Source organism: Mustela erminea, chromosome 10 (assembly GCF_009829155.1).
Source record: "Mustela erminea isolate mMusErm1 chromosome 10, mMusErm1.Pri, whole genome shotgun sequence".
NCBI classification, from domain to species: Eukaryota; Metazoa; Chordata; class Mammalia; order Carnivora; family Mustelidae; genus Mustela; species Mustela erminea.
In genome coordinates, this window is record NC_045623.1 from 74,062,533 (window position 1) to 74,078,628 (window position 16,096).

The 16,096-nt window shown below is 40.6% G+C and overlaps 1 protein-coding gene and 1 long non-coding RNA gene across 2 annotated transcripts in view; one reads left to right on the forward strand and one right to left on the reverse strand.

Moving 5' to 3' along the window:
- LOC116567588 overlaps positions 1–2,169 on the reverse strand; it is a 32,738-nt gene extending 30,569 nt beyond the window's left edge. Inside the window, exon 1 of the long non-coding RNA XR_004276269.1 lies at positions 2,085–2,169. This is a non-coding gene — a long non-coding RNA (uncharacterized LOC116567588). The remainder of the gene's footprint in view (positions 1–2,084) is intronic.
- Positions 2,012–16,096, forward strand: part of IPP (intracisternal A particle-promoted polypeptide) — a 47,950-nt gene continuing 33,865 nt past the window's right edge. The window contains 3 exon segments of the mRNA XM_032302729.1: positions 2,012–2,232; positions 4,816–5,154; positions 7,575–8,006. Of these exon segments, the coding sequence (XP_032158620.1) occupies positions 4,863–5,154; positions 7,575–8,006 (724 nt within the window). The 5' untranslated portion in view covers positions 2,012–2,232; positions 4,816–4,862.

Sequence of the window (16,096 nt, forward strand, 5' to 3'; positions counted from 1 at the left end):
ATCACATAATGTAAATTATAACAAAATGAAACATTTTACACTCACCAGGTTATACAAAATGTAAGCATCTAATGATATTAAGGGTTGGCACGGCTGTGGAGGAAGGGACCTCATTCACTACTGGTGGGAAGGTAAATAGGTTGGAGTTTTGAAAAGAGGTATTTTCTAGTGCAATTGAAGATGTACGTGCCATATATTCCAGCAGTTCTGCTCCCATGTATATACACTGGTTTCCCTTTTTTAAAGATTTTATTTATTTATTTATTTGACAGATTGCAAGTAGGTGAGAGAGGCAGGCAGAGAGAGAGAGGGGGAAGCAGGATCCCTGCTGAGCATAGAGCCGGATGTGGGCTCTATGTGGGGCTCGATTCCAGGACCCTGGGATCATGACCTGAGCAGAAGGCAGAGGATTTAACCCACTGAGCCACCCAGGCGCCCCTACACTGGTTTTCAAATTTGCTGGGTGCAATCCAATAATAAATTGGGAAATTAATTTTAGAGGTGCTGAAGTATAATTTTCCAAAAGGTAAAATTATGGCTGTCATAAAAATATAAAATTAACACATGCCAAAAATATTATTTATATTAATTAATGAGAGCCAACAGAATGTTACAGAAATGCTGTATGAATTACTAAGAACCAGGAATGTTGAATTTGCTGAGAGAAAAAATGGTTTAATATGCCATCGATTAATATAACTTAATGTTTTTGTGTTATCTTTTCTATAGAGAGGACAAGATTTTAAATGCCCATTTTCTTGCAAAATAGTTTGGTCAAATAGAAAGTCAGAGATCCCGATGGACTCAAATCCTTCCAAAGTCTGCTAGGCAATGCCCAGCCTTACAGTAAAAGTGCACCCAGATAATCGCTTTTGCTCATTTCCAAGTCCTGGATAATAATTTTTTCAGACAATGGGTCTCTTTTAGCACTTCTCGGTAATGAATCGAAAAGAAGAAATAAAAATTCAGTGAATTGCTGGCAGTAAGTATATGCTTCTGTGAAATTTTTGTTTCAGATATATACATCTATAGACATATGTGGTATTACTGGGTTTGAAGTAGCATGTTTTTGTTCACTGTCGGCCGGGGTCAAAATGTTTGAAAATCATGAACATTACATATTACGAGGTTCAACAGTGAAAAGAACTAGATGTTTGGAGTTCTCCCTTTCCTCAAAGTAGGCATCCATTCAAATGCCAGGCTTAGGCAAACCTAGAAAATGATCTGAGTGAATGGTAAAGAATAAAGAGATTGGAACGCCTAGGTGGATCAGGTTAAGTCCCTGTCTTTCGCTCAGGTCTTGATCCTAGGCTCCTGGAATCGAGTCCCGCATCCCGTTACTTGCTCAGCGGGGAGCTTCTCTTTCCACCTCTGCCTGCCACTCTGCCTGCTTGTGTGCATGCACTCTCTCTCTCTGATAAATAAATAAGATTTTTTAAAATAAGAGAAGATAGAAATATCGAATCATGTTGTACACATGAAGCTAAAGTTACACGTCAAGTAACATCTCAAGTTAAAAATATAAATATAGATAAAAATAAATAATAAATAAATAAATAAATATGCGCGCAGCGCCGGGGATTCATCTCTGTCTTTCCTCAGCACTAAAGTTCGGGGCATCTGGGTGGCTCAATGCCTTCCGCTTGGGTCGTGCTCTCCTGGTCCTGGAATCGAGCCCCCTGTGGCTGGGGTGTGTGTGTGGGTGTGGATGTGTGTGTGTCTGCTCAGCAGGGAGCCTGTTTCCCTCTCTCTCTCCGGCCTCTCTGCCTACTTGTGATCTCTCTCTGTGTCAAATAAATAAAATCTAAAACAAACAAACCCTAAAGTTCGCTGGTTATCTGGGACTCCACAAGAATGGAGAGAACGTAGGTTGAGGGGAACGGTCGAGCAGGCCAGCCCCAAAACGCAAGAGCTTGGACTCGTGGTTGTGCAGATCGCCTGCGGCGAATCCAACACCAGCAGAGGGTCACAGCCATCCGGCTCGGGGTGTCGCCTCTAGCCGCCAGCGGAAGAACACTGCGCACGCGCAATCCGACTAGGACCGGCGCCACGCTAGAGGCACTTGTCAACAGGCCCGGCCTCACCTCCAGCCCTCCGTCGGCCACAGTACCCAGTCTCCTCCGCCTCGTCCGCCCAACCGGGCTCCCCCCCCCACGCCCTCTCGGCGCCGGCGCTGGTAGCGACTGCGCGCGCAGGGCCTTAGCGGGCGCCGGCGGGAAGGGGAAGCGGCGGGTAAGAAGGGCCTGCGTCCGGGTGCGACTGTGACGGGGTTGGGAATGACCTCTTCGCTCTTACGGCTCTTGGGACCCCTGAGGAGAGGAGCCTCTTGAACCGTTTGCTCTGGCCGCTCAGGCGTGCCTCTGATAGTCAAGTGTTTTCGCCCTCACCTTTCGCTTAGTCTGGTCTGGTCGGCTCCTGCCTCTCATTTCCCCGCCCCCACCAGGGATTCCGAAGGCTGAGCCCCCAGCCTGTCAACTATCCCCGGACCAGTGGGAGATGCCTTCTCCGCCATTTAGGTGGCGCCGAATATTTATCGGCTTGTAGTGTCGTAGCAGCTTAGGGGTAACTCTCCAGGTCCCCGACTCAGGCACAAAGAACCTCGGTTTCTTGACGCTTGTTTTTTCTGCCACCCTTTGCTGAAACAGCTTCCCGATGCTCTGAAGAGTAAAGTCAAACATAGGTCCTCTTTAATTCTTCTGGGCATCTCCACCATTTCCTGATAATCTCTCCCTTTCAAGTTTGGGTCTCTTGAGGCACGTCCCTCACATCCATATGCAGTGTCGCGGAGTTATGCTCTTTCATTTTGGAAACACGGTTACACATGTGCCGCCTTTTGGAATGAAGTTCTTCACTGGTAGTGGGATATTGTCAGCAACTGCTAAGAAGCACGGTAACACGTTAGGATTTTTGCTGTCTGCTACCGGAGTGGATGGGTATTGACTGAACTCAGCAGGAGGCAGCATTTTAGCTCAGTGGCTGTGCTTGATGCCTTGAAGTTGGGGGCAGAGGAGGTACCTTGTAATCAAGTCGCTGGGGTCCAAAATCTGCTGACGGGAAGAAATCTGAAACAAAAAAAGCCTAACAGCCATGTGATGTTTGATAATATTCTGCAGGTCAAATTTCAGTATAGAGACAAATGCCCTGTTTGCTTTTATATGCCAGTTAAATGTAGTATGTTGACATTATGTAAATGCTAATGTGACGTTTTAGCAGCTGTCTTGGAACTTCTCAAATTTCTCAATTCCTAGATAATCATGATGATTAGTTTTACTTTGATGAGTTTGACTGAATGCTATAAAATTAACCACTTTTTTCTAACATCATCCCACACCTTTCTGTCAGTCTTATTACTAGTTTCCTTTGATGCCTGGGTTACAAAACCATAGTCATCTTGGATTTCCCTTGTGCTTCATCCCCAAATATATTATATTACTGGATCTCATGGTTTCTTTATTTAAAAAGTAAGTTGGATTCATCCGTTCCATTTTCATTGTTGAGGCTGTATAAGGCTGTTTTCAAGGACTTTGCTACCTCTCAGTTCATTCCCTGGAAGGTTCATATAACAGTTCTGAAACATGAATGTTGTCTAGTTACTCTTGAGTCTATAATGGCTAAATTTCTGTCCTTGGGTTTCAAAGCCTTTTCTCTATAACCTGTCCTAATAATTCCTATGCATGTGATATGGTGGGAATAGCCCAAGATTTAGAGTAATAAGACCTGTGTTCCAGTACTGAGACTGTCATTATACTGACACTGTGTCTTTGGGAAACTTTGAGCTTCAGTTTCCTTCTCTCTCATTTCAGATAACAATATCTTTTCTTCCCACCTCTTAATTATTGTGAGGATTGCAATTGGCAGAATGTGTGGAAAAGCTATCATAGTTAGACAAAAACAACATAAGCTATTGTTATTTCTCATTGTACTCGTTCATTTCACAAGTATTTGAAAAGTTAATATATGTGAGGTACCAGTGCTACTACTATGAAAGATAGTCCCTGCCCTTAAAAGACTCTCAGGAAGATTTCAGAGAATATATGTGTCTGTAGAAAATAGGTTTGGTAGTATCTGACAAGGTATAGTGTGATGTAGCCAAAAAATAGGTAAGTTTAAAAAAAAAAAATAGGTGAGTTTAGGATGGCCACCAAATCCAGGGAGAGAGGAACAGGGAAGGTTCTGCAGGAAATTATGTTCGAACAGAGTCTTGGATTATAACAAAGACCCAAAAGGAAAAGGTGGGGAAGGGTGCCTTGAAAGAGACACTTTTAGAGAACTGAAAATTGTTAGGTTTTGTTGGAGTATTAAGTTCAAAGAGGAGTATGGGAGATAGGACTGGACAGGTAGACAGAGGTGAGATTTGAAGGACTTTGTGTACTAAGAGAAGTGTGCCAAGTGAAGGTTTGTAAGCAGACAGTTGGCCCAATCACAGTTGGTTTTTGAAAATTCATTTTGGTTAGAGTATGTGCTTTCTTAACTACAGTGTACAAAAACTTCTGCCTTTGTGCCTTTTCTTAACCAGCTGAGCCACCGAGGTGCCCCTGTGCCTTTTCTTTCTTTATTTCACCCAGAAGGGCTTATGCCCTCTCCTCATATGTTAATCTTTATCTTGCAACATCCAGTCAGGTCCCATTTCTACTGTGAATCATTCTCCATTTATTTTAGGCCCCATTGCTTATTCCCTTCCCTGAAACCCATATTTGTTTTGTGTGTATTTTATGTCCCTAAGTAGATTTTAAGCTAAAGGATAGGGAATGTGTGTCAGTAGAAGACATGTTAAAGACAAAAATATGTTTTCTGGTCTCCTATTTTGTTTTTCAGGGTAGGATCAGATTATGGGCAACAGTCCTTTTAATTAATCTGTCAACATGGCTAATGAGGACTGTCCCAAGGCTGGTAATAGTCCATTTTCATCTGATAAACATGCCCAACTCATCTTGGCCCAGATCAATAAAATGAGGAATGGAGAGCATTTCTGTGATGTGCAGCTGCAAGTTGGGAAGGAGACTTTTAAAGTTCATCGGCTGGTTTTGGCTGCCAGTAGTCCTTACTTTGCAGCTTTATTCACTGGAGGAATGAAAGAGTCCTCAAAAGATGTTGTACAGATTCTAGGAATTGAAGCTGGAATCTTTCAAATACTTCTAGATTTCATTTATACAGGTATGTTACATGAGCCTAAAGTTTTGAGTGAAGAATGATATAATCACTCATGCATTGCAATGGGAATATAAATTGATACAACTTCTATGGAAAGTAATTTGACAATATGTTATTATGAGTGTTTGAAAGTTTCATATCTTTTGACCCAGTATTCCTTTTCTAGGAAGGAATTATTCATAAGGAATTACTTAGTGATACAATATTTATGTACAAATATTTTTACATAAATTTGTATTTGCCAAATATGGCAAATATTTATGTACCAGGATGTTTTACTGTAACATTATTTATAACTACATAATTGAATACAATCTAATTATCCCTCAGTAGATTATATGATTAAATAAATTATGACATATGTGTGTATCATGGAATATTTTTTTAGATCTCTCAAATTACTTAAATATATACTATGGAAGAGTGTTTACAATATTTCAAATGAAAAAAAATTGAATATAAGTACCGCTCTAATTTTGTAAAGAAAAAAAAATCATTTGTCTTGGTGCACAGGAAAAAGACCAGAATGTTGGTGTCTATCTCTGGATGACAGAATATGAAAGATCTGTTTGTTTGGTTTTTTAAAAGATTTTATTTATTTATTTGACAGACAGAGAGACAGCGAGAGAGGGAATATAAGCAGAGGGAGTGGGAGAGGGAGAGGCAGGCTTCCCACTGATCAGGGAGCCCGATGAGGGGCTGGATCCCAGGACGCTGGGATCATGACCTGAGCCAAAGGCAGAGGCTTTAAACTACTGAGCCATTCAGGTGTCCCTATTTAAAACAAATTTTTGAGTACCTAGTGGGCAGTAGGCATTGAGAATATAAAAGGGAAAGCCTTCCCCCAACAGACTTTATAAATCTTGTTGGAAATACAAACTTCAGCCAAATAATTTAGTGGGGTGAATATCCTAAAAGGGATTAAGGGATAAGATTGAATGGAGAGTTTATCCTTATCAGGTAGGAGCATTACAGGGTTTTTCTTCCATTCTAAATATAATTAACTATTTAGTGTTCTCCCAAAGTCATATATGTTAATATAAAAGTAAAGACATCTAGAAAGAAAGTGGTGTACGTAGTTACTTAAATGTTAAGTATTTAAGGAGCGCCTGGGTGGCTCAGTGGGTTAAAGCCTCTGACTTCGGCTCCGGTCATGGTCCCAGGGTCCTGGGATTGAGCCCCATGTCGGGCTCTCTGCTCAGCAGGCAGGGAGCCTGCTTCCTTCCTCTCTCTCTCTGCCTGCCTCTCTGTCTACTTGTGATCTCTCTCTGTCAAACAAATAAAATTTTAAAAATAAAGTATTTAAGGGAAGCCTGGGTGGCTCAGTGGGTTAAAGCCTCTGCCTTCGGCTCCGGTCGTGGTCCCAGGGTCCTGGGATCGAGCCCCACATTGGGCTTTCTGCTCAGCAGGGAGCCTGCTTCCTCCTCTCTCTCTGCCTGCCTCTTCACCTACTTGGGATCTCTGCCTGTCAAATAAATAAATAAATAAATCTTAAAAAAAAATAAAGTATTTAATAACATCTCATATGTCATGGACTCTTGGTTATACCTAGCATTAAAGAATAATGTTTGTATGGCACTTTATCAGATTGAAGATGGGGACCCTGTCTTATTCACCCCAGTGCCTCAGTAAATATTAGATGCATATAACCTTATGTTAAAAGCATGGACTTTGATGTCAGTCTCTACCCTCAATCACTTGACCATGTCACTTTGAGACAAATTATTTAAACTTTCTGATTCTTGAGGGCACCTGGGTGGCTCGGTTGGTTAAGCATCTGTCTCTTGATTTCAGCTTGGGTCTTGATCTCAGGGTCTTGAGTTCAAGACCCACACTGGGCTCCATGTTAGGTGTGGAGCCTACTTAAAAAACATTTTTTTAAAAGATTTTATTTATTTATTTGACAGAAATTACAAGTAGCTAAAGAGGCAGGCAGAGAGAGAGGAGGAAGCAGGCTCCCTGCTGAGCAGAGAGCTGGAGGCAGGGCTGGATGCCAGGACCAGGATTATGACCTGGGCAGAGGCTTTAACCCACTGAGCCACCCAGGTGCCCCTAAAAAACATTTTTTAAGTGTGTAATAAAGTAAATAAACTTTCTATTTCTGTTTAATTGATAGAAAAAGGAAAAATAATAACTGATAGAGAAAGGAAAAATAATAACACGTATTATATGGGTTGTAGTGACGGTTAAATGAATGTATGAAACAGTTAATGTTTCTGTCCATTATAAGTGTTCCATAAATGTTAGGTATCATCATTTAAGTTTTGTGTTCTTTCTACAAATCCTTTGTTGCCTTTTTGCTTAGGATCTATCTACTCACCAAATACTAAGCTTTAGCCGTGGAATTAAATATAACGCTTTTTAAATATAAGTCAAATGTTTGTTTTTACTTTGTTGGTTATTTTGTCTCCCTACTTCCCTAGGTATAGTGAACATAGGTGTGAATAATGTCCAGGAGCTGATTGTTGCAGCAGACATGCTACAGTTGACTGAAGTTGTTAATCTGTGCTGTGAATTTCTAAAAGGACAAATTGATCCATTGAACTGCATTGGAATATTTCAGTTCTCTGAGCAAATTGCATGCCATGATCTTTTGGAATTCACAGAAAACTACATTCATGTCCATTTCTTGGAGGTTCACAGTGGGGAGGAGTTCCTAGCGCTTACAAAAGATCAACTGATCAAAATTTTGCGAAGCGAAGAGCTCAGTATTGAGGATGAATACCAGGTCTTCTTAGCTGCTATGCAATGGATTCTGAAGGACCTGGGAAAAAGAAGAAAACATGTGGTGGAAGTGCTAGAACCAATTCGATTCCCTTTATTACCTCCTCAGAGGCTTTTAAAGTACATAGAAGGTAAATTTTTTTGCATATATCAAATGCGTGAATATCCAGTGGCTTTCTCTCTGTTTGAAATGTGATAATGTTTTCGTTTTTCAGTTCAATAATGGACATTTATTGAATTATTTCTATATGTAAGATACAACTTTTGTGTTTTGCAGATAGTAGTATTTCAGTATTTCTACCCATTATTTTAATCAAATTCTGACATACCTTTCTTGAGTTTAAATACTAAGGGAGATTAGAATTATAGATAAAATTATTGACAGACCTAAAATACCACTGCTGTTTTTGGTAGTACTGATTATTTCAGTGTAAGATTTCTTCTTATTCCTCTAAAAATTATAGCAAAACCTGACACGTGAGGAAAATTCATATGCTAAAAACAAAACCCAAACTCAATAAATTCTGTACATCTTCTCATTATAAACTTAATTTTATATTGATATAATATCATAGCTTCTTTTTTCTTTTCCCAAAGATTTTATTTATTTATTTGACAGAGATTACAAGTAGGCAGAGAAGCAGGCAGAGAGAGAGGGGGAAGCAGGCTCCCTGCTGAGCAGAGAGCCTGATGTGGGGCTCCATCCCAAGACCCTGAGATCATGACCTGAGCCGAAGGCAGAGGCTTTAACCCACTGAGCCACCCAGGCGCTCCTTATTTAAAACACCTTATTTAATATATATACTTAATATATATACTTAATTTATTTTTTTTTTTTTATTTTTTTTTTAAAGATTTTATTTATTTATTTTTTTGACAGAGAGAGATCACAGTAGACAGAGAGGCAGGCAGAGAGAGAGAGAGGGAAGCAGGCTCCCTGCTGAGCAGAGAGCCCGATGCGGGACTCGATCCCAGGACCCTGAGATCATGACCCGAGCCGAAGGCAGCGGCTCAACCACTGAGCCACCCAGGCGTCCCTATACTTAATTTAATATATATACTCATAACATTGAACTCCTAGCCAATAGCACTATAACTCATGCCTGAATGAAACCTAATACATGTATTTACTCCATAAAGCACATCACAGGCTTCTTGCAATTGGGAACACTAGATAGTACTTACTTCAACAGTATGGGTGGGGTCATTTTCAACAATATCACCAAGAAAAAGCCCAAAAATGTGAAAACCACAGCACTAAAGAGACTGTGAAAAGGACACTTATTTATAATATGAGAGCTGAAATATGAGGCAAAGTGTCATCTTGTTCAGTTCCTACCTAGAAACATGCATGTCAGGTGATTCAAATTTTTTTCTACTCTGTAGCATGTCTATGAATGACTAGGAAAGCACCATGAGTGTTAATTTGGGTTACAAATGCTTTTTTTTTTTTTTTTTTTTAAAGATTTTATTTATTTATTTGACAGATCACAAGTAAGCAGAGAGGCAGAGAGAGAGAGAGAGAGAGAGAGAGGAGGAAGCAGGCTCCCTGCAGAGCAGAGAGCCCGATGCGGGGCTCGATCCCAGGACCCTGGGATCATGACCTGAGCTGAAGGCAGAGGCTTTAACCCCTGAGCCACCCAGGCGCCCCCTTACAAATGCTTTTTAATGAGTAGATGTATTCATAAATAAGGAATCCACAAACAATGAAGACTGATTTTATTTATTTATTTATTTATTTATTTTTATTTATATTTTTATTTATTTATTTGACAGACAGAGATCAGAAGTAGGCAGAGAGGCAGAGGTGGAGGTGGGGGAAGCAGGCTCCCCATTGAATAGAGAGCCTGATGCGGGCTTAATCCTAGGAATCTGAACTCAGAACCAGACCCAAAGGCAGAGGCTTTTTTTTTTTTTAAGATTTTTATTTATTAATTTGACAGAGATCACAAGTAGGCAGAGAGAGAAGGGGAGCAGCCTCCCTGCTGAGCAGAAAGCCTGATGAAGGGCTCAATCCCAGGACCCTGTGATCATGACCTAAACCAGAGGCAGAGGCTTAACCCACTGGGCCACACAGGTGCCCCAAGACTGACTATATTTAAATGCTAAAATAAGAAGAGAGAAATTATCCAAATACATTTTTGCTTGAATCATATGAGAATTTAGGAGTGGGACAAAAGCTTTCATGGTTGAGTTGTCTTTTCCCAAGTTCTGTAAATACAGTGTTATAGGAAAGTTCCTTTGCTAGGAGCAAGAGAAAGTTACCTAGAATTGGGGCTTCTTTTCCTATAGCTTTTTAGTCTTATAATATTCAAATCTTGTACTGCTTTATTAAGCATGCCCAGTAGTTGTCAGCTAAAGGTATTTCTTGGAGTAAAGCTGCAAGGAGTCAGAGAAATGGAAATGGAGGATTTTTTTTTAAAGATTTTAAAATATTTCAACTTTGAAACTTTTTCTTTTTGATCATATTAGAGAAAAAGCTGGTGATTTATGTAGAAAAATAATGAGACTCTACCACAAAATTCAGAGAGTAAAAGACTTAATAGAAATGGTTAAATTGGGGCTCCTGGGTGGCTCAGTTGTTAAATTTCTGCCTTGGGCCAAGGTCATGGTCCCAGGATCCTGGGATCAAGCCCTGCATTGGGCTCCCTGCTTGGCGGGAAGCCTGCTTCTCCCTCTCCCTCTGTTTGCGTCTCCCCCTGCTTGTGCTCTCTCACTCTCTGTCAAATAAATTAAATCTTAAAAAAAAAAAAAAGAGGGCACCTGGGTGGCTCAGTTGGTTAAGCCTCTGCCTTCAGCTCAGGTCATAATCTCAGGGTCCTGGGATCAAGCCCCACATCGGGCTCTCCGCTCAGCGGGAAGCCTGGTCCCCCCCCCCCCCCGCCTGCCTCTCTGCCTACTTGGGATCTCTCTCTCTACCAAATAAATAAATAAAATCTTAAAAAAAAAAAAAGAAAGAAATGGTTAAATTATGTTATGTGAAATATGTAGATTTTCCCCCGGTGTATGTTTTTTGCATTTATCACTGGAATAATTGAGGCAATTCAACAGTACTAACTATATGATAACATCTCTTTCTTGCCATTTTAGAGAATGACTACTTTCTAAAAATTGTATATCCTCTTATAAATGTTTAGGTAATAGAGTGTAATAAAACAACAAATTCCCCCAAAGTCCACTACCCAGAAATAACCAGTTATAATTAACATTATTAAACATCATTCTAGGTATCTATATAGGAGGATGGATGATGGGTGGATGTATGGTTGGATGGATAAACAGAAAAAAATGTAAGAGTCATTCTGTACATACTATTTATAATACAAAAAGTGTGCTTAACTCTCATTAAAAATTAATGAAGAAACTGAAGTAGTAACTAATTTCTGATGAATGTTTCTTTATCTCAAGAAACACTCATTTTAAAAAGTTTTTATCAAGTTCAGGACAAAAGATGAAAATCATTAAAAGATGAAATAAAAGTTTCATTTGTGTTTCAGTTTTATTTTTATTTATTTATTATTTTAAATTTTAATTCCAGTATATTTAAACATATAGTGTTTTGTGTTTAAATTTTTAACAGTATAGGGGCGCCTGGGTGGCTCAGTCATCAGGTGTCTGCCTTGGGCTCAGGTCATGATCCCAGGATCCTGGGATCAAGCCCCGCTTCAGGCTCTCTGCTTGGCAGGAAGCTTGCTTCTCCCTCTCCTACTTCCCCTGCTTGTGTCTCTCTCCCTGTCAAATAAATAAATTTTTTTAAAAAATTAAATTTTAAACAGTATAGACTCATTAAGAAAAATAAGGTAATTAGCATTATTTTTCTTCCTATGTCACCATTCAAGGTTTATACCTTTATTTATTTATTTTTAAAGATTTTATTTATTTGACAGAGAAGAGACAGAGCAAGAGAGGGAACACAAGCAGGGGGAATAGGAGAGGGAGAAGCAGGCTCCCCAGTGAGCAGGGAACCCAGTGCAGGGCTGGAGCCCAATGCAGGGCTCAATTCCAGGACCCTGGGATCATGACCTGAGCTGAAGGCAGATGCTTAACGACTGAGCTACCCAGGTGCTCCAAGGTTTATACCTTTATATAGTTTTTTTTTTCAGTCATGATTTCCCTAGCTCTGTGCTTTTGTTCTGTATTTAAATGAATTTGGTGCTGTCTACCAGTTTTTCAGTCTTTTTATTCCCAAATTTTCTTTTTCGACTTGTCTTTTGGTTGGCTGGATTTCATCATCAAGTACTTTTTTATTTATTTTATTTTATTATTATTTTAAAAGATTTTATTTATTTATTTGACAGAGAGAGATCACAATTAGGCAGAGAGGCAGGCCTGGGGGGCGGGGAAGCAGGCTCTCCGCTGAGCAGAGAGCCCAATGTGGGGCTTGATCCCAGGACCCTGGGATCATGACCTGAGCTGAAGGCAGAGGCTTTAACCCACTGAGCCACTCAGGCGCCCCTCAAGTACTTTTTTAAAGAAAAGTTCATGATTACTGTATTTCCTGAATTTTTTCATATTGAGAATTTCTGCCTGTTGCTTTTTTAAGTTAACAGTAATTTAGATGGGCATAATTGTTTTTTTTTTTTTTAAGATTTTAAAAATTTGGGTGGCTCTGTCAGGTAAGCACTTACCTTTAGCTCAGGTCATGATCCCAGGGTCCTGGAATTGAGCCCTGCATTGGGCTCCAGCCCTGCATTGGGTTCCCTGCTCACTGGGGAGCCTGCTTCTCCCTCTACCTCTGACACTCACCCTGCTTGTGCTCTCTCTGTCAAATAAAAAATAGTAAAATCTTGGGGGGAATAAAAGTAATCTCTACACCCAACATGTGTCTCAAACTTAATCAACCTGAGATCAAGAGTTGTATGCTCTATCAAATGAGCCAGCCAGACACCCCATGGATGGGCATAGTATTTTTTTAAGTTTATTTATTTATTTATTTGACAGAGACAGAGCAAGAGAGGGAACACAAGCAGGGGGAGAGGGAGAGGGAGAAGGAGAAGCAGGCTTCCTGCTGAGCAGGGAGCCTGATGTGGGGCTCCATCCCAGGACCCTGGGATCATGACCTGAGCTGAAGGCAGATGCTTAACAACTGAGCCACCCAGGCACCCCATCTTTTTTTTTTTTTTTTCCTTAAGATTTTTATTTATTTATTTGAGAGATAGAAAAAAAACAAGCACGTGCATGTGCCTACTAGCAGGGGGAGGGGCAGAGGGAGAAAGAGGATCACAAACAGAATCCTCGCTGGGCGAGGAGCCCAACCCAATGCTCAGTCTCACAACCCACGGAATCATGACCTGAGCTGAAATCAGGAGTCCAAGGCTTAAATGACTGAGCCACCCACTTACCACCATTTCTCACAGTATAGAAAGTAGGTTTCACTATTGGTCATTTCCATTTTACAGATAAAGAAACTGAAGTCCGAGAGATTATGTAGTTTGACCCTATCACATATTTAGTAAATGGTAAGGCCTGAACTTGAACCCAGATTTCTCTCATTCTGCAGCTTAACCTGATACTCCTTAACCCTCCACCTCCAGCCCTCCCACCTCCACCCTTCCACTGGCATTAAGAAACACGAATGTGGGCATTACCTATAGGTGCTATTTCAGCAGAAGTGTCATAGTTTTAGCTTTAAATCATAACAATTGGAATCTCTCTGACTCTTCTACCAGAGAGATAACAGCAGTTTGGTGAAACCATCAACCCTCAGTTTGGCCATCTAGGTGCTGGACACCTGTGCATATGAAGAGAAGACCCAAGAAAGAAGAGATGAATCTCATACCCCTGATGCAGGGCTGGATTTCATGAGCCTGAGATCATGACCTAAGCTGAAATCCAGAGTCAATTGCTTAATTGACTGAGCCACCTAGGTGCCCTGGGCATAATATTCTTTTTTTTCTTAAGATATATTTATTTAGGGATGCCTGGGTGGTTCATTTGGTTAAGTGTCTGCCTTCGTCTCAGGTCATGATCCCAGGGTCCTGGGATTGAGTCCCTTGTCTGGCTCCCTGCTCAGCAGGGAACCTGCTTCTCCCTCCCCCTGCTGTTGAGCTCTCATTTGCGTTCTCTTTCTCTCCCTCTCAAATAAATAAAATCATATATATATATATATATATATATATATATATATATTTATTTATTTATTTACTGACAGAGTGCACACACATGCATGCACTCAAGTATTGGGGCGGTGGGAGGGGCCCAGGGAGAGGAAGAGGAGAGAGGATCTCAAGCAGACTCCCTGCTGAGCTTGGAGCCCAACACGGGACTTGATCCCAAGACCCTGATATCACGACCTGAACTGAAATCAAGAGTCAGATGCTTTACTGACTGAGCCACCCAGGAGCTCTGGTCTTCATCATTTTATTGGAACTTCTTTGTCTCTTATATTTATCATCCTCTAATGTTAAAATACTTTGCTCTGTATTCACAGCTGTTTTCTCAAGTCTTTAAATTGATGGTTTGATTTTTCATCATGTCTATTGTGTTTCTTGTTTCTAATTTATTAAGTCTGTAATACTATCATTTCAAGTTCTCACTTTGTTTCTTTAGCAAAGCCTCTAATTCTGCCTTTGAGTTTTTTTGGTTTGGGGTTTTTTTTTTTAGATTTTATTTATTTGACAGACAGAGATCACAAGTAGGCAGAGAGGCAGGCAGAGAGAGAGAGAGAGAGGAGGAAGCAGGCTCCCCACTGAGCAGAGAGCCCAGTGCGGGACTCAATCCCAGGACCCGGGATCATGACCTGAGCTGAAGGCATAGGCCTCAAGCCACTGAACCACCCAGGAACCCCCCTTTGAGTTTTTTTTTTTAATAGGATCTCTATATATTTTTTTCAATTTTTATTTTAAATAGGCTCAACGTCCAGTGTGAGGCTTAAACTCATAACCCTGAGGTTGAGAGTCACATGCTCTACCACCTGAGCCAGCCAGGCACCCCAGATCTGTATTTTTTTTTTTTTTTTAAAGATTTTATTTTTATTTATTTGACAGAGAGAAATCACAAGCAGGCAGAGAGGCAGGCAGAGAGAGAGGAGGAAGCAGGCTCCCTGCTGAGCAGAGAGCCCGATGCGGGCCTCGATCCCAGGACCCTGAGATCATGACCTGAGCCGAAGGCAGCGGCTTAACCCACTGAGCCACCCAGGCGCCCCCAGATCTGTATTTTTAAGTAATTCTAAATAATTAATTAATTCTAAATAATTGATTAAGTAATTCTAAAATTTTAAGTAATTCTTCACATGCTGTGAAGCATGTGTGGGAAATCTGTTTGTGTTTGTAGCTAATGTTTTATTCCAGAATGAGTTATTTCTTCTCTTTTCCCTGGGGTATATTTTAATAGTGCTATTGTTACTTATTGGTATATTGCTCATGTATAACATGGGTGACTCTCTTCAAACCAGTTTACTCTGATAATGGAAGAGCTAATTCTCCTTGACACCCTTTTTACTTTAGTGTAACTTCCAGCTAGAATTTGAGGACTGTGTTGTGTTCTTGCCACTTCTTTCGAGACTGAGGTATGAAGGTGGTGGCAGAACAGAGATCTGCTAAGGCTTAGATATTTGCTTAGGGACCTGGACTCTGAGCTCTCCCTAAGGTCCTATTATTGATTTTGTGTCAGGGCTTACTTAACCCAGCTAAGGATATGTCTCATTAGTGTGGACATCTAACCTGTACCCTGTTAGATGGCAAGGCATGGTGATTCTGTCTTTACCTCGATGGTCCTGTAAAGGATTTCCTGTAATGGTTTTTCCTTTGACTTCTCAGTTCTGCTTCTTACCTGCTCCTTCTACCTTTCCAAATTCTTAGTCATTAGTGAGAATTCTCAAGATTTGGTTAATTGACCTTTTTTCCTCAATATTGCTTCTGGGATATAGGAACAAAGCTTGGAGATAGTCCCTTGCCAGCATGTATGGTGCCTTTGTGTCAATTAGAAAATAGTCCCTCTCAAGGAGCCAGGTCTTATGGATTGGCAAGTGGGACATAGGTTGGCTTTCATCCCCACTTCACCTCAGCTAATCATCCTTGAGCAGGAAGAGTCTACCCAATCATGCTCAAAGTCTCTTCGGGAGATGGACCTCATCCCACTGGAATCTTATGTTTCTTGATTTGACTATCATTTTTAAAATTTTGTGACATAATTTTATATCTTTCTGTTGTTAAGCCATAAGTATAGAATATGGGGCTATTTTATTTTTCTGTTTTGTTGGATAATCATGATCCTGTTTTAC